The 26,425-nt window shown below is 41.4% G+C and overlaps 1 protein-coding gene across 2 annotated transcripts in view; it reads left to right on the forward strand.

The window, feature by feature from the left end:
- The window catches only part of SYT1 (synaptotagmin 1), a 333,238-nt gene that overhangs the window by 272,305 nt on the left and 34,508 nt on the right, over positions 1-26,425 (forward strand). For both annotated transcript variants that reach the window (XM_035127518.2, XM_035127522.2), the window contains exon 8: positions 11,302-11,419. In XM_035127518.2, coding sequence (XP_034983409.1) covers positions 11,302-11,419 — 118 coding nt within the window. The remainder of the gene's footprint in view (positions 1-11,301; positions 11,420-26,425) is intronic.

The raw sequence follows: 26,425 nt of genomic DNA on the forward strand, positions 1-26,425 counted from the left end.
ATATGGAGGCATGTATGTGTGACTCTGGCTGACAATTTGAGGAAGGAAGGAGCTACAGTATGTGAGAGTTGGCTCTGTCACACTATGCCCCTTGGTGTGAATGAAATTTAGTAGAACATGGTGGTATCTCAACCAAAAGGCCACGGTTCAATAGCACAACAGGAAATGCAATATGAAAGGAATGTTAGAAACCAAGACAGAAGCGCCAGCATTATAACAGGAAAAGTTAATGGAACAACTCCCACATCTGAATGCTCCCTTCCTGTTGCAAACTGCTTTGGGTGTCTGGGGCTTTGGAAACCCCATTGAACATCCGATCTTAACACTTGCAAAGTCCAATGCACAGGGCTTTGCGCAGGACTCTGCAGCCACTGCTGATCAGCTGGTGCACTTTGAAACCCCCTTTCAGCCCAGCCACACCTTCACCTACCTCTGCAGGTGGGTTTTGGTTGACTGAAAGAGTCTCGCAGGCCAAATGGGAAGGCTGGAGGTTCACCACCCCACCTTTAAAAAAAGAGATTTGTGGTCTAGAAGTGCTTTCAAAGTGACTAATAAGTCAGATGGGAGTTGAAGGATAAAAAGGTTGAGGAGGGTGCAGGAGGAGAAAGAGACAAGGAGGGAAATTGGGAAGAAGGGAAGTAGAGAGATGAGAGCAGAGAGCAGGGATTCCAGTCTCACAGCATCAATGCAGCTTATTAATATTGCTGTGCCACTTCAGTGTACGTCTTGTATATGTAACATTATTATTCTAATTTCCTATTGTGCCAATTATTTCCTGGTGTGGAGCTTTCCTTTTGTCTCATCTGAAGATGTTACAGGATGAACATCTGGTTGTGCAAATGAATGGCACATCTGCCTTCCTTTCCTCCACTCAAACGCCTTAAAGCAGAATAATTTATGTGGCTCCTCTAAAGGCGTATGCGTTACTGCCTCATGTATCTGGGTACACCTCATGCATCTTCCCATGGTAGGAAGATAAGGAAGTCCTCGGGGTGTTGCAGTGACAGTGGGAGAAAAAATGATGGATGCCCATAGGACTGTTTCTGCTTCTGTTCCAAAACTGCTCCAAAGTTCTGATTACTAAATGAATTAGTTTCCCGTTTGTGGTAGCTATTCCTGCAAACCATTCGGGACAGGGTATATTAATTATCTATTTAAAATTATTTATATCCTCTTCCTCTTCCCCAAAGGGTATCAGAGCAGTACAGAAGAACACTATGAAATATTAATGGAAGAAACGAAACCGTAAAATTCTCAGCAGCCCAAGTAGCTAGGAGGGCATAAAAAGCATGGTTACTCGGAAAGTTTTTAACTGCCCTCCTAGGGAGAAGCAGGGAAGGAATTTAGTTATTTATTTACTGGTAGCAAGATTTGTAGGCCACTTTTTTATAGGAAAAAAGGCAGTTTAGAGAAAAGCCCACAAAATATTCATTTTAAAATAGTTTTTAAAAATAAAAACATATTTTAGAACAGTAGACATAATATGGTAAAATACAGGCAAAATCAGCATTTTTAAAAACAAGGATACAGAATGGAATTCCAGGTCTTGGTAGGATTGCCTAAACAAAAATTGTTTTAACCGGCATCAAAAACAGTGCAAGAATCAGCAGGGAAGCCCTGCTGCAGGAATCGGGAACCCATGGCCCTTCATATGTTGCTGGAATGCAACTCCCATCATCCCTGACAATTGGCCTTGCCTGCTGGAGCTGATGGGATTTGGAGTCCCAACCTATCCCTACCCTGCTGTATGTGTAGCTTATATCCTACACCAGCCTTCCTCAACCTTGTGTCATCCAGATGTTGTTGGACAGCAGCTCCCATCATCCCCAGCCAATATGGCCAGTGGTCAGGAATGATGTGGGTTGTAGTCACCAGGACAGCCGCTGGGGGAGGTTGTCACACAGTGCTCTTCATCACTGATGCATTATGTCAGGATGCCTAATTCCAGCATTACTGAATTCTAGCAGCTTGCTTCTGTTTTTCAGTTCTAGTATATATGCATTCCTCACTTTCCTAACAACACAGGAAACTGGACCATACTCATTCATGCATGTGTGTTTGAGCACCAACCGGCCAGAAATGTGTTCGTTGACAGCACACTCTGTATCCTTACAGAGAATGTTAGCAATTAAATTAGTTCATTTAACATTCTCAGGTTGTTCACTATTCTCTCTATGCAATAGATCAGGGGGGGATAGCTCAGGGCCACATTCCTTTGTAGGCAACTTTTTGGGGGGGGGAATCATGCCAGTATTGGTGGAGCCAGAGGCAAAAGTTGGGCAGAGCAATGGATGTGACTCTTACCTTTGTACAGTAGGCTACATTCCAACCAGGCAAAAGCCCATGCCGGGAAGTCAACGAAACACATTATCAAGGCACTTGAGAAGGGTATGTGGCAAGGCCAGTGAAGACTGTAGCCTGGGGAGGGGGGAGCAGTGGCCCAGGGAGTTTTCTAAGGGTTGGACAGAAAGGCCTTGAGGGGTCTGCATTTGGCCTCCAGGCCTCAGGTACCCTATCTCTGCAACAGACCAACTTTGCCAAACCAAATCCTGCAGACAATCATCTACTGGGTGAAAGAATGAATGTAATTTAGCCAAGGGGTTCAGAAGAAGGATCCCTTTTCTTACTTTTCTCTGTAATGTGGCATTATATAGATTAGTAGCCATGTTGGAAGGAAACCTTTACTCTACTGGTTCAGCTACAAAAGATTTATTACCTTGAGCCTGTGATTTTAGCCTGTGCATTATCAGATCTGCAGTGTGTAGTTTTCAATCTGTGGCAACAATCACTTTCAGATTCCGAGACAATCTCTTGATAATGTGAAATGCATTAACTGAACTTTAAATGCGTACATGGCTCTACTATTGGAAGGTTTTTAAAGATCAAGCAAGGGCAAGCTATTATTGCTTGCCTTGGCCCGATACAATAGGATGAAGATTATCTTTAGACCAGCTACAATAGCTACATAATTGTGCCATAATTATGGGAAGGCTTTGGTGTTTGACTTTTTATAATGCCTAGTAATCCAAAAAGAACATCCTGTGAATGTATTCCATTTGCTCTCGGTGTTGCACTTAAAAAACTGTTCTCGCAGAGAGAAGAGCCTTGCAACGTGTTATAGTTAATAAGTTTTCCCTGCTGTCAAAAGTAATAATATTAATGTGCCATTCTGAGTTAAATTAATTGCGCTTTGCACAGTGGCTTGCATAAACGTGAATGACATGTAGAAATGTGATCGGGCAGGGTCTTGGAAGAAGCCAAGTGCTAGAATGGAATAAGATGCAATCATTAAAGCATAGTGAATGACTGGATATAAGAATGCATCTATTTGGTAGAGGATGTGCGGGGGAGATTTAAAAAAACACTATCCCGTCATTATTTTGCAGTGCGAGCTCAAGTTCCTTATTCGCTTATTATTATTATTATTTACTTATTTAGAAATAAGATTTTTGTTACTTAGGAGATAAATATATTTAGCTCCTAATTTAAGCCATAGGCAATCTAATTTCCAAATCTTGGCCTCCTGTTTGGAAGTGAAAGTGCACCTTCATTCACAAAAGGTGCTTGAGATGGAAACTTAAGTACCTTTCACCTTAGTTTCTGCAAGAGGCAGCTGATTGTAATCACTTTGAAACTGTTGGCCGTGAAGTGGCATGTTCAGTCCGTAATGATGGCATTTATCCCCCCATTAATCTTTTTTTGTTTTTCTCTTTGACGGAAGCTCTTTCTAGAAATGGTTAAAATATCGTTATAAATACTAGAAGGACAAGGCTAGTAAAGGATGACTCACACAGAATATTATGGTCAGAATGATCAATCTGCTCTCTGTAGGAGGTTAATTGGCACAATTCATGTGAATACAGTCAGCTGCCTCAGTTGCCTGGTCCCTCACGGTCTGACTGATGTTTGAGCAACTCTGGAGCATGGTGCTCCATAGTTGTCTTGATGACACTGACACAAATGTGATGAGGAATGACCAGCTTATCATGGAAAGGAATAGATATTTCCTTGAAAAAGTGATAGCCACGGTTATAAAATTGGTCATGATCAGTTGACCGCATTCCTGTTAAGATTCAGTAGAGGGACACATGCATAAACGACCACTGGATTATATAATTATTTTTAAGATTCTCCCCCACCCCCCACCCCGCATATGTATAGGATACATACATGATATGGTATTTTGCTTTAGAAACATGAATAGTGATAATGATCTTCAATTACCCTAGCTACCCTACAGTTGCTGGAGTAATCCACAAGTCTTTGTGCCAGGACCGTAATTAATGAGCCAAGTAGTCTTAATTCCTTTACAGAGGCATTAATGGATCTGTATCATCATTATGCCCTTATGTTACATTCCAGAAGTAAATAAACTTCTTTAATTGTCATAGAAAGAATAATTTTCTTGCCTTCTTTCTCTGAGTCCTACTAAATTTGTAACCATGGCATTTTAGAAATTTGCCGACTATGTACTGCTCCATCATCTATGGATGGCACATTTAAAGGTTTAAATAGAGTCAGGATTCTATTTTTGTTTCCATAATTTAATTAGCAGCTATTTCCACATCTATTTTCCCGACATATCTCCCCCAATAACCAAGATGTATTACTGACATGATCCGTAGGGAATGGGTATCCTAAATTATCTTTGTTGGTTGTCTCCAGAACTTAGGCATTATCTTAACATCTTCATCAGTGCCTGAAACCCGCCCTTGACTATCCAAATTTCCAAAAATGATCAGATTTAATAGCAGGTCTTTATTGGACCAAAATTCCATCTGTTCATCTGTTTATAATTACTTTCTTTCCAGTTGGTAGAAATAGAATGTTCAGGTCCATTTTTGTAAAACATTGGCTGTTGTTTTATGGTCTATAACCAAAGAAAGAAAGAAAGAAAGAAAGAAAGAAAGAAAGAAAGAAAGAAAGAAAGAAAGAAAGAAAGGTTCCTTTCTCTAACAGAGTGCAACTCCAGAAAAACTGAGTTAAGATAAAACACTCAATTGTAGGTTATACAAACATTTCTTTTTTAAAAAAAATCCATACATACTATAAATATTAAGAATGCAACTCCTATTTTCTGCTTATGTTCCAAATTCCAGTTAAAAGTGAGTGTTTCTTAAGTGAATCAACCAGATATGTTTCAGCACAAAGTCATTAGTGGCCAAACACTGTGTGTGAGTGAGTGAGTGAGTGAGAGAGAGAGAGAGAGAGATCTTTTAAAAAACATGTTATAAACCTTGTCATTTTATCATTGGTTTCAGTATAAAAGCTTTGTAACTGGAGTATGTATAAAACATGTTCAAATGCAAGATATTTAATTCCTGCACACAGTGCTTTTTTTCTTAAAAATGTTTAAGGATACTCTCATTTTGACTCAAGAAAATCACCATTTTATAGTTCAAATTGGGAAAAAGAAATACAGTAAATGGACAAAAGTACAAAGATTCACAAAAGGATAATTATTTTCAAAAACCATTAAGAAGCCAAGCCATAGAGTAGCAAAACTGCCTGCCTCCTATATTCTGCCTACTATACAACAAACTTTAGCAGCAACCATAGCAGCTGCTTTTTCCATTATTACCAATTACAGTAGTTCGATTTTCTGCTTGTTAGACCAGACAGATGCTGTCTATAATACAAAATATAAAAAACTCCTTTGGGTCATTTTCAGACCTGTTAGTAGTATGAATCTAGGTAAGGACAGTGCAATTCTGTACATGCCTACTCAGAAGTAAGTGTCATTGTTTTCAGTGGCACTTACTCCCAGATAGAAATGCATACATCTGTGAATCTCAGTCTCTTTATTTAAGTTTGTTTTGCCCCCTTTCCACATCCATTTGCAATTATTATCACTTTCAAAATTCCACATAGCCATAACCATTTTCATACACGTCTCCATTTTGTCTGTATTTTGCTTTTTGCAAGCAGTTGTACGTTATTTTCACATAACGGTTCAGAAAATCCATATTAGGTGTTTTCACATTAAAATGTGGACTGAATGGCATTCTCTCCCCCCCCCCATCCTTACACTCAGGTAAGTATGCAAAGGTTAAATCCCAAGGGAGGGCTTCCTTTAGACTCTTCAAAAATAAATATAGTTTGTGATCTTTCTTCATAGGTAACTTACTATTTAGGGTTATGCTCCTCTCATTCAACCATAACAGAAGTCGTTGTTTTTTAACAACAACACTATTTAACAGAGCAACCCAAAGCATGTGGGTGAGGGACAATCGCCAGCAGGGTGAAAGGTGTGACTGTATGAGTGGGTGTTTCTCCATTTTTTCCTCTTTGGGGGGGGGGACATTTCTGCTTCCCCCTCCCCCAGGTACAAGGGCATGCTACAAAGAAAATGGGCAGGCCTTGGTTCTTTGGGATCCAAAACCTTCCTCAGTCCTTATTTTGTGCTTGCCTCTGTGGACAGAACTCCTCCACTTCCGATAGACCTCTCTCACTCTCCACCAATCAAGAGGGACTTCACACACAAAAAATCCCCTCCTAGGGACCGAAGGAATGCACTCTCCTTCATCATCATAGTCACCTTTTGTTTTGTTTTATCAAAACATATAGAACAGGGGTGGCCAACTTCCAAGAGACTGCGATCTACTCACAGGATTAAAAACTGGCAGTGATCTACCCCCATTTTATTGGGGTTCAGGTCCAAGTTGTTGAGCTTTTTTACTTTATTTCGGGTCAAAGAGAAACAGCAACTCAACGAAGGATCGCTGGGGGAAGAACAGCCTCGGTTTGTAAACTCCATCTTCCGTTCTCCAACAATGGAGGGCGGGGTGGGGTGAGGGGGCAGGGCCAGAAGAAGGCCAGCGATCGACCACGATCAACCAAAACTTCACAGGGATCGACCAGTAGATCACTATCGACCTGTTGGACATCCCTGATATAGAATATTCTACATTTCCTAGAGATGGTTGAATACTGCATTATATCAATCTCTTTTCATTAAACTTTGCTCAATACATCACTAGGATGTACATCACTAGGAAGTGAGGTTTTATTATTATTATTATTTCAAGTTAAGCCACTTGGAGCCTTTTTCACTTTTTTTGAGCAGGACAGTTTCTGGCTCAGTGATGCTTTAAATTATCCTTTATTGTAAAGCAGGAAATGGTGCTTATGCTGTCGATTAAAGCTTTGAACTCATTTTGGTTCTGTTCAGTGGCGGCAGCTCTTTGCGTAAGGAAATTATCAAGCTGCTTGAGCAGAAGGAGCCTTCTGATTGGCAGTTGAATGCTCGAAGAGAAGAGGTTAACCTCTACGAACCTCACAGTTGGATGGCTCTAATGCTAGCCGAAAGTTTCCATCCAATGATCAGAGCAATGGCTGAAATTAATTTATACATTAAAAAGTTGAAAGCTAAACGTAATGACAATAAAGCACCTCTGTGAGATAATCACCTCAGCAGAGGCACTCCACTGTACCTCTTAGCCTGGCAGGGATTTGCAATTATCTTACAAAACTACACCTCTAGCTAGGGGTTTCCCTTTCATTTTAAGTACAGCATGTCACACTCTAGCACTCAGAACTAGAAGATATAACGCATCCCAAAGGAACATCTTTGAAATTCTGGATGTATTTGTGGAAGACGTAGGACAGGTTTCTACTACCGGTAATATCTGCTTATCTATCAATGGATGGATGGATCAATAGATGATAGATATTGTGTACTTCAGTATGTGTGGGCTTTGCCTTTGACTTGAAAAGGGTTGCAAGCTGTGGTCCGCAGATAGCTTACTGGTGCTTTATAGTGTGAACCATGGGCGTACCCAGGATCAAAACTAGGGGGGGGCAAGGGGAGGGGCCAAGGCACGGAAGGGGGGGGCCACAAAGTGGGCGGGAACAGCGAACTCGCGCTCCGCCGGGCTGTGCCCCTCCCTAGCAGCAGGGCTGGTGGGCGGAGGCGGAGCCCAGCCCAGCGGAGCGCGAGTTCAGCGTTCCTGCCCGCCGCGCCGCGCTCTCTGGTTCCCCGCCGCGCTTGGCCTTGCCAGAGGGCGCGACGGGGAGCTGGAGGGAGGGTGCGGCGCGGTGCGGCGGGAATGGCGAACTCGCGCTCCGCCGGGCTGTGCTCCGCCTCTGCCCACCAGCCCTGCTTCTAGAGTAGGGCAGCTGCCCTAACTTGCCGCATGGTGGGTACGCCCTTGGTGTGAACTCAGACCTTCTTTGAAGCTAGCTGATAAAATACAGTAGAATTGAGTGAAACGTACTTTGAGTGCTCCAGATACTGGGTTGGAATTGTGCCCTAAAGGACGCTGTATGCAAGACAGTAAAGTGGTTGCCCAGATGACGGATATTAGAATGCCATAACTAAGGAAAGCAGAGAGAATTAATATGGGAGTGTGGGGTGTTGTAGTTACACTAAAAGATATGCATTATCATTATGACTGCCAAAAGGTTGCCCATTTCAGCTGATAATCTTAACCTGGTTACCGTGAACCAAGGTTGACTTAATAACCAAATCCTGCTTCATAGCAAAGTCTGGCTAGTATTATTAATTGTGATTGAGATAAAGATCAGGGTTGAAGTAAAACTAAGGTATCACCTTCTGGCAGTTTTCTCACTGTGAGAAGTGAAGCTATAGGGAACTAGGCAGAGGGCCTTCTCAGTAGTGGCACCCACCCTGTGAAACACCCTCCCATTAAATGTCAAGGAGGTAAGTAACCTTCAGAAGACACATGATGGCAGCCCTGTATCAGGAATTTTTTGAAACGTGACATTTTATTATGTTTTTATATGTGTTGAAAGCTACCCAGAGTGGCTGGGGCAACCCAATCAGATGGTTGGGGTACAAAAAATATTATTATTATTATTATTATTATTATTATTATTATTATTATTAAGTGTGTGGCAAAAATGGCATGGCAGAATGAAGGTGCTATGTGAGGGTGCATATGTGCTTCAGCAACCAGCTGGTAAACCCTTAACTATGGTTAGGAAATTAGGGGTATTTATGTTTACACAGGCTCCAGCTATCCTTGATTTTGATAGTCTTCCCTGCAAATGGAAGGCTCTCTTCAAAGTTTATTATCATATCCCTCAAAATAACTGTGGAATTCAACTGAACACCATAAGGAGAGCTGCCTGTCAAATAAGATCTGGGAAGCCTGAAATGCCTAATTAGAGTGTTTAGCGAAACCTGATTCTCCGGTTAGCATTGTGCATAGATCTTAGAAGACAGCCAGCCTAATATTCTTAATGATCATTACTGAACAGCATGTGTTCCTCTGCTTACATTCTCCTTGTATCTTCAAGCTTGGCTATATTCATCTTTGCATTTAATACAAAGCTTCTGTAATTTGTAGCTCAACCTTTCTCTGTGCTACGGAGCTGCACTATTTTTAGGAAGGCCTTTAGCAGTGCAGCACCACTGATTGTAGCTATAGGGTCTTCTGTGAAACGTTGAGTTCTGAATAAAACTAAGCACCTCCAACCATTGATGACATCTTGTAGATACCATTGTGTCTCTTCCAGAAACACTTCCGCTGTCTGCTTAATATACGAAAGGCAAAATGCCTCTTTGCAATTAGTCTGTTTTATCACAATGCATTATGAGAATGAGCACAGTCCGCTGTTTTTCTGACAGCAAAACTAATAGTGCACGGATAGCTCTCACACCCCACAACTAATCCAGTATCTGTGCTGACAGGCTTTCCAATAATTTTCAGCAGCAAACTGTAAGCTAACATTACAGGCACAATTTGGGAAGGTACAAATTTGAAATTCACCGTACATCTCCTGCCATTTTGAAAGCTAACATCTGTCCTTTTCTGCAAGAAATTGCCATGGAATTAGTACCGTACATGTGCATGCTGTAATGTTGACCAGGTTGGTTGCCATCAAACCTTTGGCTCCTAGCTGCCTTTACCAGCTGAGGAGGTAACTTTTCATCTGCAGTAAAATCCAGTCTAAAATTCAGCAATAGAAGCAACACCTGGCTTCAGTTAGTGTTCCTAGAAAAGGACCAAACTTGTGGACCAGTCCCAAAGGGGAGACACCAAAAGGAATTGTCTCTTTTGGGTCAGTCCAACAGTGAAGGAACCACCCTTATTTGTTATTGTATTTTCCTCCCTGTGATGTCTGTTAGATTTTTACATATTTTTATGTTAATTATTAAGTTTCTATACCACCCTTCACCAAGAGATCGCAGGGCAGTTCACATACCATATTTTTCACTCCATAAGACACACTTTTTCCCTCCTAAAAAGGAAGGGGAAATGTCTGTGCATCTTATGGAGCAAAGGCACTGGACTGCAGCAGGATCCCTCGAGCCAAGGGATGCCTCTGCTGCTGGAGCCATGGCTCCCAGCAGCAGCGGAGGGGCAAGCAGCCCAAAATCGGGCTGCTCCTCCCTCTGCTGCTGCCAGCAGCTATGGGGCGGGAGAGGGGAAAGCAGCCTGAAAGCGAGCTGCTCCTCCCTCCGCCGCCGCTGCTGCCGACAGCGGCATTGATTCAGAATATTTTTTCCTGTTTTCCTCCTCTAAAAACTAAGTGCGTCATGGAGCGAGCGAAAAATACTGTGATAAAATACAAGATCAAACACAAGTAAATAATTAAACCCAAACATGCTGAGAAGTATGTTTCAGGACCACCCTGTTCCTGTGTCTGTAGGGTGTTTAGCTGCTTCTAATGCTTAATTTTAAATTGTAGTAACCTGGGATCTGCTGGTGAAGGGTAGGGAAGAATAAGACTGTTTGCAACTCTGAAGGAGCCTATCTGATTAAAATGATTGAAAAGTGGGTGAAGAAAAACATAATAATGTCAAGCACTAATCTATGGCTTTCAGTATGGCTTTTTTTTTTACCATGATATTATTGAGCTAATTGAAAAACGAAGCAAATGGTCTGAACAAATAATTAGCACGCCTGTGTGCCATCACAATTTATGGGATCCAGTCTTAGGTTAAAGAATTCAATCTCCTTGATTAATAGGACCGAATGTCCTCAGCATTGTGTCCATTGAGTTAAAAGATACCTGTGAAAGGCCTGGTGTCAAATTTTGTCACAAAACTTTGTTACCAGAGCCAATTCATATGTTATAGTCTAGGGGGTCGAGGTTGCTTGCATATGTGAGTCATTCCATTTTTTCCATAAGCAAGCAAAAGGTCATGTGTAAAAATGGCTCCTTGCTATTTCTTAGCAAGTAAAATTTTGGTCTTCCTTTCTCTGGCTGTTAAATAGCTTGGCAAGAAGTAGTTGAAACCGAATATTAAAAGCTGTGGTTTGAAACAATGTTCCTGGCGTAAACTTTTTAAAAGGGTATATAAATGACAGTTCTCTTTGCTCCTTCTTGCAGCAAGAGAAGCTAGGTGACATCTGCTTCTCTCTACGCTATGTGCCTACTGCTGGCAAGCTGACTGTTGTCATCTTAGAAGCAAAGAATCTGAAGAAGATGGACGTGGGCGGTTTATCAGGTAAGCTGATGGCAGGAAGCATACCACAGCGGCTGTGCTAGCATTGCTGTCCAGTAACAGTTTCTCACCATTAAAAAATGAAGATGGTTGCTCATATGCAGGCATTACACTTACATTGAGGTGCCTTCCGGGTGACACACTTGTTGAGCATTCATCCTGATTTGTTTGTGGGGAGGTCATATGACGCTGCATCAAGCCCAGTCTCTTTTGAAGCAGGTTTGCTGCACAACAGCATCAGGTCCCCTAAACTTGACGACTTGATTTCCCAGTATGCGAATGAATCTTTCCCAGTATGCGAATGGTGACAGTCTGGAAGTGGCCTCAGTAAAACCAGGAGCTGCATCCATGCCGTGGTTTTGAATATTGGTGGCTATGCAGGTCACCTGTCTGCCTTTATTACCTATTCCCTCACCTATCCCTATCACAACTTTTAATGACTTGTTGTCAGTAATGATAAACAATGCAAAGAAATTCTTAAGAGTCATTGCTGCGATAAACCCAGAGTTGTAGAAATGAAAAAAAAGCACAGCTATCTTTTCTTATGCTGAACGAGTACATAGCTTTTTTCAGACAACATAATATTGTCCAGGCAGAAGCTGAATCTCTGGAAGATCCAGAATCTAAAGTGAGAATCGTTTCTCCATGTTTCAGGCACTGTGTACTTAACAGGTACACTTGACATTTGCTTCATGTGCGGAAATATAACACGGGAAGCTTAACTCACATAGAATTAACATGGTATGGGGTGGTTGTGTGGCAGAGATGTATATATGCCCAGAAATCACTTGCAAATTTCATAGCTGGGCATATTATTCATCTATCTATATCTCTATCTATCTATCTATCTATCTATCTATCTCTATCTCTTTTTATATATAGGGAGAACTAGCATTGAATAGTGCTAGTGTATTTGAGACATTCAGTGTTTCTGTGGCTTGTTGTGGAGCTTCAGGTTCTCTTTGTACTAATGTGGGAGTATATATACATATGGAGAAAGCAATTTTTAGATGCATTTTTGGTGAGATTCTGGAAATGCGAGTAGCTCCAGGTCTATTGGACTCCTTTCCTGTGGTCTCCAATTAAACTGCCCTGTGTGCTACCAATTAAACCCTCCTTGCCTCCTCCTTTAATCAAGTCCTGTGTTATCCCAAAGTGATCTAGCAGAAAGTGACCGAGGTATAATTGGGAAGGGGGAAATTCCTTCCATTAGTTGCTGAAGCAGAAGCACAGGCCATACATGTGTAATTCTCCAGGTAAGTGCCTAAGGATGCTTTCAGATATGACACAGGATCGGGGGGATAGTGGAAGCATGGGAGTTTGTCTCTCTTTTTCATGCTTCAGAAGTGGGAACGTGCACATCCTCTGCTTTTTAAAAGAAACATATAACAACAACAACAACAACAACAACAACAACAACAACAACAACAACAACAACAACAACAACATTTATACCCCACTCATCTGGCTGGGCTTCCCGAGCCACTCTGGGTGGCTTTCATAAAAAATATTAAAATACAGTAATCCATCAAACATTAAAAGCTTCCCTAAACAGGGCTGCCTTCAGATGCCTTCTAAAAGTCTGATAGTTGTTGTTTTCTTTGACATCTGGTGGGAGTGCATTCCACAGGGTGGGTGCCACTACCAAGAAGGCCCTCTGCCTGGTTCCCTGTAACTTGGCTTCTCGCAGTGAGGGAACCACCAGAAGGCCCTCAGCACTGGACCTCAGTGTCCGGGTAGAACAATATGTCATTGTATGGCAGATGCACGAGTTACCAGTTTGGATATTAGAACAAAAGGACTCACTTCATATCTACCGCCTTCCCTAGTAGTACCCCTGAGTTGCTTTTCAAAGCCATCCTTACCCCCAGCTGCACATCAGTATCTTTTTAGAGATCACAAACTTTTTCTGAAAAAGTCCAATTCGGAGGTCATCTGAGTAGATACACATGAGGCAACTGCAATCTCTGAAATATTCATGGATATTGCTTGGTGGGTGGAAGTAAGAATGGCAGAATTTGTCATCAGCCCAATAATTCTTCTCCCACTGCTATTTTTCCCCCTTTCCTCTTGAAACCAAAATTGCTTTTCAATTTTCCAGCAGAAAACATTGTACATCAGTGTGGAGGTGGGGGATTCAGTTTCCCACACAATTGGCAACACTTACTGTCACCAGAGGAGCCCATTATTGAGTGGGGGGAATGCAAAGTGCTGTTTATGCATGTAGAGGAGGTGGAATGTTTTAAAAAATTCCTCATTAAAAGGAAAAACAATGGAAAAATATGAGACTGTGAAAGTATGGTTGGAAACGGAGCTGCCTTATCAAATAACCATAATTCACTGGAATATCGATGAACAGCGGTGGTGGATGACACTTGCTCTGAAAAGTGTGGTCAAAATTAAAAGGGTTCAGGAACTCAGAATAGACCAACTTTCATAAAATAATACTACATAGACTTTACTAAAACAGAACTCTATAAGAGTGAGAAACTCGGCTGCGGAGAGCAGGAGGAGAGCGAGCAGCAGCTTCCCTGCCCCTATCATACCCTGAACTGTGGCGTGTGGGAGGGCACCCCACCCACGGCAACACGGGCATATGCTCCGCTGCTATGTTCAACTCCTATTTCCAAGTACTGGAAGATACTTGGATGAGCCCAGCAGATAAGTACACAATACCCACCGTAAGCATTCTGACTACATCTCCATAGAAAACCCTTCCTGATTGCAAAGAGATCTCTTTATTCATTGTTGCATCTTTATATGCTGAATGTAAAGTAGGGTTGGACCTGAAATACCCTCTGTTCTGAAAACATAGGCAGATGTAATGAGCTTCACTTGAGCACATGCTGTAGCTAATCTCAAGTTTTCATTCCTTCTTAGAACAGAGTCTGATTAATACAACATTTTGAGTTGTTAACGTTTTAGCCGGGATTTCTTGAAGTTGTTGACTGGTCAGTATTGGGAGCCTGTCTTTCCCCATATTGCCCAAGGTACCCCATTCATCTGCAAAATTAGTGGAATCAACATTTGTAAAATATTTTAAAATGGGCAATAAACAACTGACAGCAATTGATTAAAAAAATCTCTGGGTGAGAATCATATGATAGCAGTTTTTTATGACACACATTTTGCAAATATGATTATATTCATGACTTGTTTATCGTACAAAACCAAAGTTCATGGTGGGTTGGTTTGCCACACAAACATCCTGTAGTTCACAAAAATAGACAATATTGCTAGGGAATTTGAACAGCCTGTGCTTACTGGGTTTGATGGAAGCTGCAGTTCTAAACATCTGGAGGGTGCCAGCTTGGGGAGGGCTGCATTACAACACAATCAGTCTACGTTGGATAGTCCTTGTTCATCTAAGTTGTTGCTACAACAACTAAGAAGCCACAGGGAATAATACCATCTCTGTATTTTTGATGACTTGGCCAAAAGGCTGTTTAAAATACTACAAGCCCAGTTCTACTGAACTTACTGATTTCTTCTTATTACTTGAAGGTTATATTTTCCGTAAACTTCCAAGTCTAGATATTCTTGCAGTTTAGGTGTCATTGTTGGAAAAACTGCAGCTATTCTTTTTCTTTCTTCTTAATAACTAACTAAACTCAAATTATAGGCATTTAATATTATATAGCACTCACCTGGTGTTGACAACAGACCAGTCATTGTGCTCATTAGAGTCTTTGCAACAGATCCAGATTGACCCATTTTAGCATAAAATGCTCAGATCTTACATCTTACGTTTAATTATTACATCAGGCAGAAACCCAAATAGACCTGCCGTGAAAGGAAAAACCAATCAACCTTAGCTTCTTGAGTGATGAAAACAGCTATTTACTAGTGCCAGTGAAATTACCTCTACAAGCAAAAGTGTCCCTTTGGAAATAAATAATTTTAATTATTACCTGTTTAATCTTTAATTAACCTAAACATCTGGACCCAGTTAGCTAATGTAATCCAACAGTCAATGTGCATTATGTCTGATATGAAAGATGAAGTGAGTTTGCTAGAGCAGCCAGCTACAGACAGAGTAGGAACTAGCAAACATTTGTTCAAAATATTCATGTGTAACTAAATACCGGTATGTGCGAAGATTCCATAGGCCCATAGGAATTTCATAGGATCTCAAATCATGGCCTCTAGGAAACAGGCATCATTTATGTCCTCCCTGTGTCACATGATGATAGCTGGTCAGAGATAGGAACAGCCATTTCTTCAACCCAGTCAAAAGCTACATTGTGGAAATTGGAAACTTCATCCTGTTGTAGATCTTCTCAAATTACAACTTCATTATAGTCCAGATCTATCTGTCATCCTTCCTGATCCTTTGAGGACTTGCTCTGACTTTCCCAGAGACCTGCCCTACTCTTCTCATGCCTTGAAGAGTGACTATGTAGATTGTCTGTCTAATCTTCAGATTTACGTCCCAGATTCTGCTTTCCTGACTTTTCTGTGTGCTGCATATCATTCAAGGCAAGAAAGTGAAGGACAGAACCAAAACAAATAGAGAAGTGGGGCCTCCAACAGATTCCAAGAGGACTTAATCTTCCTATCATTTCTTCTATTAATTTTGTCAGGGGAAAGTGATCAAATTTTTGCGCCCTTTCTTATCCGCACAGCAAAGAAAGCTCTCCTGAGTGATCAAATTTTGTTGCATTTGAAATGAAACTACAGTTTTCTGCAATTAGAAATCTATTTTAAACACACTATTCACATTCAAAAAAGGCTGGCAGAAGAAGGCAAAAAAAAATTGTTTATAGAGGAAGAACTTTTAAAAAGATGTGAATGCTCATGAATTATGCAAGACCTTCTATTTTAATAACTTCATTAAAACAAAACAAAAAATCCTAAAAAGACAGCCATCGTGAATTTAATATAATAGGAGAAATATACTGCAAGTGGTCTGACCTTGCCAACAACCTTGCTGGAAGAAAATCCCAATAAGCATTATGAGCAAAGCTAGAGTTTCATTAAGGAATTATATGAGTAATAAGCAAACAGCATCACACTGGTGGCTACATATTCAACTGTACTATTTAAAAAAAAAAATGCAGCGCTAGTAGCTTTACCAAACAATTTCTAATTGCTTTCCTGCAATGTATCCACAATCAGATGTACTGTATTAAGAGTGGTCCTAGAGAGAAGGCAACTTCCATGCCCAATGATAGACTTGTACACTACTCAAACAGATGTGCTGAACACACTGCCCTCTACCATCAGCCAGGGGACCAAGGACCACTGAGAGGCTGCTCCTCCAGTTTCCAAGGGAGAAGAACATCATGGCAAGGGCAGTACCAGTTCTTGTGGTGGGGTGGAGCCTTTCTCCCAATGCTGGCATTACTGCCGCTTTCCTGGCCAGGGATAGGACGGGACAGTGATGAGGTATGGGCACATAGACACACTGGCTGAATTGGTTTCAGAGGTGTCTTCATGCAGCCTCAAACTTCCAACTGTTCTGCCTAGAATTCACGTTGCCCCTGTTTTAAAACAGCTCCATTGATTGCTACAGTGGTACCTCGGTTTATGAACACAATTGGTTCCGGAAATCTGTTCATAAACTGAAGCGTTCATAAACTGAAGCAAACTTTCCCATTGAAAGTAATGGAAAGTGGATTAATCCATTTCAGACGGGTCCGCGGAGTACTCTACCTGAAGCGTACTTAACCCGAAGCATGGGTGTAATTGGTTCCGGAAGTCTGTTCATAAACTGAAGCGAACTTTCCCATTGAAAGTAATGGCAAGTGAATTAATTCGTTCCAGACGGGTCCGCGGTGTTCGTAAACCGAAAATTCGTAAACCGAGGTGTTCATAAACCGAAGTTCCACTGTAGTTCATTTTCAGATCCAATTCAAGATGCTCACATTAATATTTACAGCCCAAAACAACTTAGGCCCCAAATATTTGAAAGACCATCTCCTTCCCTTCAGACACTTCTCAGGTGTTAAGATGGACAGAGGTGACACTCTTGGTAGTTCTACTGTGCTCTAGGTTTGAGGGTTGGCAAGACTTCAAGAGGCCATTCTTTGGAGTAGCCCACAAGTTGCAGAATTCCCTCTCCAAAGGTGGGGGGGGCAATCTGACACCATCATTATGTAGTTTTTGTTGTATGACAAAGAATTTGTCCTGTTTGTAGAAAGCATGGCTCCAAGCGGTTTTCTAGGCATGGGTTCAAGATACTTCCTGTTTACCCTACCAATTTCCCCAGGAAAACCCACTCTGCGGAAAACCTGATTGGCATTTGCTCCAATTCAGCAGTAAAGATTGCGGGCTCATCCAGTTTCCCAGTGGAAAGCAGAAGGACAAACATACAGTCTGGATGAGCCTGACGATGCACCTCTTTATCCTGGCCTTCGACACAGACACACCCATTTGGACACTCTCATTGTGATTTGTCTGTTTAGAATTGTAGTAACCTACCCTAGGGCTCATGGTGAAGGGTCAGTATACCAAATAGTATGCCCTGGTGCCTCTGTGCTGCAGAGTATAGGGCTGAGCTTCCGATCATTCCCCTCTAGGTCAATTCTGAAATCATAGTGATACAGAGGAATCTCTCTCGGCCTTGGTTCCTTGTATCTGTAAGATGCAAATAATAATTAGCTATTTTACAAGAATAAGAATATGGGTTGTACTCTTCACTCTGGATGATTAATAATAATAATAAATTGCCATCACGACAGGAGCAGCAGTGAAACAAATTTCTAAATACTACAGGCTCCCAATTACGGCAGCCAGCATTTGCTGCACTTGGGGCAATCTGTCAGAGTAGCACGTAGGGTCATCAGCAGGATTAATTTATTTTTAATAATACAGGAAGCTGCTGCACTTCAGATACCCACAGAAAAATTCTTGTTTTGGAAACATGATTCTGTGTGGGGGGGAAATAACACATATAAACTGAAATACAGATGCGCGCCACCAAAGACTGATAGAGCTGCTTTGAAAGTTTAGGTCAGGTCAAGGCTTAAGTTGTGGCAGAAACTAGGACAAAACAGATAGATGTTTAAGACTTTCAAGGCGCATGCTTTTTATTTTATTTTATTTTCATAGCATTGCAAGTGTTTTATAAACTCAGGTGTTCCTACAAACCTCTGGGGAAACCTGCATTACTTTTTTATGAAATTAATAAAAAAAAGTACGGATAAGAAGCTCTGGTGTCTAGTGCATTACTGTCATTTGAAAAACCTATTGGATCAATGGAAGGCTGTTTCATTTCTGTGGTGAGTTTTTCCCTGCAATAAGGCATGGAAAGCATTGCTTTTTTCTGGAAGGGAGAAAAGGATGCAGCTGCCCCAGTCAAATGCAAATTTAGGCTCAGCCATTCTTACCTTAGGGACGCGGGGGGCGTTGTGGGTTAAACCACAGAGCCTAGGGCTTGCCGATCAGAAGGTTGCCGGTCCCTGCTCCTGCCAACCTTGCAGTTTGAAAGCATGTCAAAGTGCAAGTAGATCAATAGGTACCTCTCCGGCGGGAAGGTAGATGGTGTTTCCGTGCGCTGCTCTTGTTCACCAGAAGCGGCTTTGTCATGCTGGCCACATGACCTGGAAGCTGTGTGCCAGCTCCCTCGGCCAATAACGCAAGATGAGCGCCGCAACCCCAGAGTCGGTCACGACTGGACCTAATGGTCAGGGGTCCCTTTACCCTTTTAGCATTACCTTAAGAGGTGAGCAATCCTCCATCACTAATTGTCCAGACACTTCACAAAAACAACTGCACAAAAATGTCTTATTTTAATGGCAGGATGTGTTCCCACCCTCCAGTCAGTAGTGAATGGGGAGAAAGCATTGTTTTGATGCATTGCCTTTCTAATAATGTTGCCTTTTGAAGAGAAAGAAAGAGGTATTTCTCCTTCTTTGTGTTTATTATGATGTCTTTCTTCTAAGCTGTGATGAATATGCTGTTCAAGGTTCCCTGCAGGAATTCCTTTCATTCTGCAGAGCCGCCCGGTGATTTACAAAGAGCTACATCTCCCACACTCCTCAAATCAAAATATTTATGGTCAAAGCTTTCCGATGATATCCTGCTATATTTAATATGATTTGCTAAAGCCATATTAGAAGGTTATATAACTTGTATCAGGCAAAGCTTGAAATCAAGCACAGTCTGCATGCAGAGTCTGCCTGGTGTGCAAGCAAGCAGGAACCTATCTACTTTGTTGGACCCAAACAATCACAATGTTGCCCAACCCGGCTGGAGGATTCAGGCTATACATTTTCAGATTTTTGCTTCCATCCAGTGCCAATAACAAAACTGACCTTGAGTCTCCTGGTTTCATAAAGTCAGATTTTTTTATTTTTATTCCCACTAACTTTTATTCATTTATTAAATTTGTATACCACCCCTCATTCAAAAATGTCAGGGCAGTTCACATAGGCCTGCCATACATCTGGGGAAACCAACTGCTAAAGCCTCAATACGGAGACACAATATGCAGACACAGTAGATTTAGCTTTCAGAAATCTGAACCCGGGTCTCCAAAGTCCAATGCTCTTTGCACTACACCAAACTGCTTTTTCTTTCTTTTTATTTTGCATTTATAGTTCAGAAATTGCCCTCCATCTCTCAGGTCGGGTATTTTTGTCATGGCAAATCCCTAATATAATTAATAATGATCTGCCCAGGTTTCACAGCAGCCTGATACAAAATTCGTTAAGAGACCTGAGGTTTAAAACACCTGAACTTGCTGTCAAACCTCTCTTCGTGGAATCTGCTGGATTAAGCAGAAGCACAGAACTAAATATAGAGTAATTACATTTTAAAGGATTTGCCATCTTTTCCTGGCATAAAAATTGCTAATCCTCCCGTTTTCCTCTCATACGTTATCACTCCAGTCCCTTGCATGCCAACTCAGAAGGCCTACTGAGTTCAATGAGACTTGGCCCCATATATGTGTGTATAGGTAAGTACTAGACAGGAAACATAACATAGTGCTATCCTATATGCAAAGGGAGGGGAAACTTAGGCCCAGTCTCCACTTGTGGCTCTCCAAGGATTTCTGTCTGGCCCTTGGGACTCTCCCCAGGTCAGGCCTCTTACTGGCTGTGCTTCACAGCATCCTGGAGTATTTTTGCCTGGCTGTAACATGTCCACGAACTCTAATAATCCATATTGAGGGACTTGTGTAGAAATGTGATCATCTGTGGGATCATCGCTGGTTGTCACCCCGAATTGGTGAGGCTCACCTGGTGTCAAGAAGAAACAGAGCCTTCAGTGTCACCAGTCAAGTCCTGTGGAATGCTTTTCCAACAGAGATCAGCCAGCACCTTCTGTATTGACGTTTGCTGAAAATGTTTGTATGCTGCCAGGTTTATGCAGACAATTAAGAAAATAATTCTTTTTTTAAATGCTTAGCTACTTATCTGGGTTTTTCATTTTGATGGAGTTATATATATAAAATCGTTTACACCACTTTTGATGTTTTTAAATATACAAATATACAGTATACAAATATATTATTTATAAATAAAGCTGGCCTACTGTATTGCATCTACCATTGCTCTACCCACTTTTTCCCTCTGGCCCTGCCCACCCCTCGAATGTGATCCAGAAAGGGATGCATCCCTCAAACTGAAAAGAGTATACAGTGGTGCCTCGCTTAACGAATGCCCTGCTTAACGAAATTTCCGCTTAACGAAAGGATTTTTCGAGTGGAGGTTGCCTCGCTAGACTAATTCATTTTATGAAAAATTTGTCTAGTGAATCACGGTTTCCTATAGGAATGCATTGAAATTCAATTAATGCATTCCTATGGGCAAAAAAAATTTCAAAAACAATTCAATGCATTCCTATGGGATTCGCTAGATGAATTTTTCGTTATAAGAAAAGACCCGTGGAATGAATTAAATTCATCTAGTGAGGCACCACTGTATAGGATAGCAGCCTTTGTTCCTTGTCTCCCAGTTGTCTAGCACTCACCTGAATTGAAATGATCTAATGATGCATGCAGGTATTCTTATCTGCTCATCATGCCAAAAAATGCAAAAGGGCTGATAGGGCAAGACGTGGGAGAGCTGTCTATTGGTTCTAATGAATCTGTGTTCCTTTCCCTGGTGATGTAAGCCATGAACAGATTTTATAAAACAGTGGCAGGTTGTGTTTTGCTTCAGACTAAATGACACCTGTGCATACCTGTCTTGTTTCTGTTTGCATAAGGATGTGCTTACAGAGAGGCAAACCAACCACAAACAGTGTGTGCACACATACACACACTTAGCTATCTTTTAGGGGGAGAAAGTCGGGCATTCTTTGAGGTAAATTTAAATCTGCTTTGGCATCTGTCCAGGCCTGCATAATATCAGGCAGGGGACATCCTGTCTGAGAGAACAGATTGTTAGTTCAATTATACTTCTGAAATTGAGTTAAATATCCATGAAATCTGCTTCTAAATGTGAAAAGCCCAAGGGAATTGTTTTGTTTTAAATTGTAGCAATCAGGCATTCCAAATAGGATGTCACTGTGTGCATTGTACGCTTGTTGAAGTTGTTTATTTCCAGGAGTACTATGCAACAAGGCAAAGGTGAGCCAATCTAAGCTAGGAGAAGCCTGTGTGCAGTGCTGCCATCTAAAGGCATTGTGTGGCTTTTGCATACATTGCCACTGAAACGAGAGAGAGAGAGAGAGAGAGAGAGAGAGAGAGAGAGAGAGAGAGAGAGAGAGAGAGAGAGAGAGAGAGAGTATTTAGCATCTATCTAGTAAAGGGGTTGCTAATGTTTTTAGGCCCATGGGCATATTTTGTTTCTTGAGCAACTACTGTAGGCCCCATCTTCTCTGGCCACCTCTCTCTTTCTCCCCTAAAGCACACACACACACACACACACACACACAGAGAGAGAGAGAGAGAGAGAGAGAGAGTACATGTGCACACCCTTTGCTTTCCCAAGGGATATGTGTACATATCAGATCCAGCAGAATTAATTTGACCCTTGAGAAGCACATAGAGCTATAAAGGAAGATCTTGCTCCCTCAGTTCTTTATATCTTTCAAGGGAGATAAAGAGAACTGCTCTCACCACTTCATGACCCAAAAGGGCTGTGGGTGGGGGTGCTCAGAGGCTTCATAGATGCTTACCCCGCTTTTCCAAGTAAGCGAGGAGACATTCCAGGACACTTGCCCAGGTTTGGTTTTGTTGGGACAAAGCTGCTGGAGACTTCTCTTTAATGAAGATGTCTTCTCAACAATACTGTTGTTCGTAAAACAGAAACCAGACCTGAACTTTTGCCTCCAAGACCACCAAATCAGATTCCAGTCTTGAGTAGTTGAGGATAGAGGAACACAAAGCAGGCTTCCTGCACAGTAGAAGCTGGGCCATTAGGGCAAATGGAGAACTGCCCCGCCAACCTCAGCCTGCCCTCAGCCAGCCTCCACCTTCCTGCCTTCTTCCTTGCAAAGTGACTCTTCTCCCCTGAAAAGAGCACGCCAGTCTTCTGGCATATCTTAGCCAGACTCATTTGTAGTTCTAAAACTACTTTATTTACAGTCTTTTATACAGAGAAGCCATCAGTACGTCTGTGCTCTCTGAACACACCAGTCACCACTGTTCCGGCAACCAACAGAGAGTAGCTTAAGAAGAGTCCTTATGGATCAAGCTAAATGCCCATCTAGTACAGCATCCTGTTTTTGCTGAGTGCAGTGGCACTCTCCCAGTTGCTACTGCTTGCTCAGCCTAGCCAGGCCACCATAGTCAGAATCTGGAAGTACCATTTGACTCAATGTGGCTAAAGATTCTTCATTGCTGGACTCCCTGCAGTTTCCTTTTGACCATAGCTGGATGGTGGTCCGCAGACTGACTCTTCACATGCCATGCCTCAGTTTAATGGTTCAACACCCATTCTGTCTTGATACCAAATTCTCGCAGTTGCCTTTTCCTTTGCATAAAAGTTCTGATTTGAGCAGATTATCAAAACAGTTGACAGCATCATGAAATTATCTTCACTGATTTTATTGTATCTTCACTGATTTTATACATAGATTCAGTAAATATATATATATTCATAAATTCAGTGTTACTGAAATTTAAAATAATCTTTCCTTTCCTCACCTGAAAAGAATGCATTTCCCTTTGAGGTTATGAATTACGGTACACTTTTTAAAATAAGATATCTGCATCTTGATTTATGCAGCCTGCTCTGCAGGGTCCTCTCTTTTTTTATCTTTAATCATCTTTTGGCTAGCTGATTTCCTATTACTTGAAGTGGCACGTATTTTAATTGTAGTCATTACTGCAAACTAAGCGGACGGTTCTCAGTGAGATTGCATCACTAGGGAAAGTAAAATGCTAAGAACAAAAGTAATTTACAATGGTCTCCTTCCACAGTTGGACCCTTTTGTGCTGCTGAAGCATTTCTTTTTGCAGTTAGCTGGAATTAAATGAGTGCTGCTGTACTGCATTTAATATAAACACTGTTTTGGCCTCCAGTTCCCACCAACATGTACAAGATAATATTTACTAGGAAGTCCCATTCAACAAAAGATCCTCTGTAACTTTGAGGAAAAGCTTTCTTCTTACAGCTGCTGCACACTCTTTGCTTCTTGTTTAGCAACTTTTGTGGATGGATCATAAATTGCCCTCTCTTTAACCTGCTCCCTGTGCAATGTGGTCTTTAACTATTGATTCCTTATCTTATTTTTATTTTATGTTTTGCTTTTCTTTTTTATATATATAGAGAAGGAGCCAGTCATTAAACCAGTAATTAAAGCCCACCTAAGGAAGAGACGCGGGTGGCGCTGTGGGTTAAACCACAGAGCCTAGGGCTTGCCGATCAGACGGTCGGCAGTTCGAATCCCCGCGACAGGGTGAGCTCCCGTTGCTCGGTCCCAGCTCCTGCCAACCTAGCAGTTCGAAAGCACGTCAAAGTGCAAGTAGATAAATAGGTACCGCTACAGCGGGAAGGTAAACTGTGTTTCCGTGCGCTGTTCTGGTTCGCCAGAAGCGGCTTAGTCATGCTGGCCACATGACCCAGAAGCTGTCTGCGGACAAACGCCGGCTCCCTCGGCCAATAGAGCGAGATGAGCGCGCAACCCCAGAGTCAGTCACGACTAGACCTAATGGTCAGGGGTCCCGTTACCCTTTACCTTTAAGGAAGAGAAGTTAATTAAGGGGCAATTTATAATTTAGCCACAATAGACATCAGTTCTTATTTGAAAACAGCTGGCAGTAATGTTGTATATGCTCTCAGTACTTCATTCATTTTTTAAAAAAAGTTATATCCCGAGGCAATGTGCAACATAAGATCAAATATACTGTATTAAAATAAAATAGGTATTAAGATGCACTTTGCTACACCATAATTATCACTATCACAACATACATCCTTCTTATATTAATGTGAGTGACATTTCAAATTATTTCTAGAGGACCCAAATATGTATCAACAACATAGGTACTGAAAGCAATGATGATGTGATCTAATCATACTTCTCCAAACTTGAAGTGCTGTCTAGTCAAGCTTTCTTTATTTTCCATAGCCTAGTGGCACTCCTAATGTTTCATTTCTTTTAAACCTAAGATGCATCAGGATTATTTTAATGTATGTTTTCAATTTATTATTTTTGCCAACATACCTGATGGTAGTACAGTGAGCACACGACTTACGTGCAATTAACTTGTGTACATTCAGCTTTATGCAGTTGGCAAACCATTTTTAATTTTTTTTAAAAGCGGGTAGAAAAGGAGTGGGCATCTGAGGGAAAAGACTTTGGCAATTTCACCGGCCATTGTACCCAATGTATTTTGACTATACAGGTATGTGATTTTGGCTTTAGGCATGATCCTCAGAATATAAGCCCCACATAAATCAAGGGTTTCCCATAGCATGAAAATATCACAGGCACTTTTCCATTGCAGCTTTGTATAGGATTGGAGGAAAGTATTGTGTCTGGTATGTTAATGAAAAGAAGTGTTTCTTTAAGTGTGATAGTGAATGTTGTAAAGCCTTGTTATGTAAACAAGGGGAAGGACTCTATTTGAACTTGAATGAGGGTTTTGTTTGCCTGATCAATTGTTTTAGTTTTTCCTTAGTTATAAGGAATGCAACAGTGTACTACTTTTTCTTCACTCTTGCTCACCAGATAATGAAAACATGCCATTAATCTGAAAGGAAAGGAGTTTTAAGCATGAAAAGGGAAGAGCGACTTATAATTAACCTTTCAAATACAATGCCAAGGGCTAATATTCCATTAAATAATGTAACAGTCATTAGCATATGATGCCTCCAATTTAAAAAAAAACTCACAGTACAATTCTGCATGGACAAGATCAAACCCATATACGTTAAAAAAAAGCAGACAGCATTTTTAGAATCATAGAATCATAAGCATTCCTGACATATGACTGTCAAGCCTCTGCTTAAAGACCTCCAAAGAAGGAGACTCCACCACACTCCTTGGCAGCAATTTCCACTGTCGAACAGTTCTTACTGCCAGGAAGTTCTTCCTACTTTTTAGGTGGAATCTTCTTTCTTGTAGTTTGAATCCATTGCCCCGTGTCCACTTCTCTGGAGCAGCAGAAAACAACCTTTCTCCCTCCTCTAGATGACATCCTTTTATATATTTGAACATGGCTATCATATCACCCCTTAACCTTCTCTTCTCCAGGCTAAACATACCCAGCTCCCTAAGCCGTTCCTCATAAGGCATTGTTTCCAGGCCTTTGACCATTTTGGTTGCCCTCCTCTGGACATGTTCCAGCTTGTCAGTATCCTTCTTGAACTGTGGTGCCCAGAACTGGACACAGTACTCCAGGTGAGGTCTGACCAGAGCAGAATACAGTGGTACTATTACTTCCCTTGATCTAGATGCTATACTCCTATTGATGCAGCCCAGAATTGCATTGGCTTTTTAAGCTGCTGCATCACACTGTTGACTCATGTCAAGTTTGTGGTCTACCAATACTCCTAGATCCTTTTCATATGTACTGCTCTCAAGCCAGGTGTCACCCATCCTGCATTTGTGCCTTTCATTTCTTTTTGCCCAAGTGTAGTACTTTACATTTCTCCCTGTTAAGATTCA

Source organism: Zootoca vivipara, chromosome 10 (assembly GCF_963506605.1).
Source record: "Zootoca vivipara chromosome 10, rZooViv1.1, whole genome shotgun sequence".
In the NCBI taxonomy this organism is placed as follows: domain Eukaryota; kingdom Metazoa; phylum Chordata; class Lepidosauria; order Squamata; family Lacertidae; genus Zootoca; species Zootoca vivipara.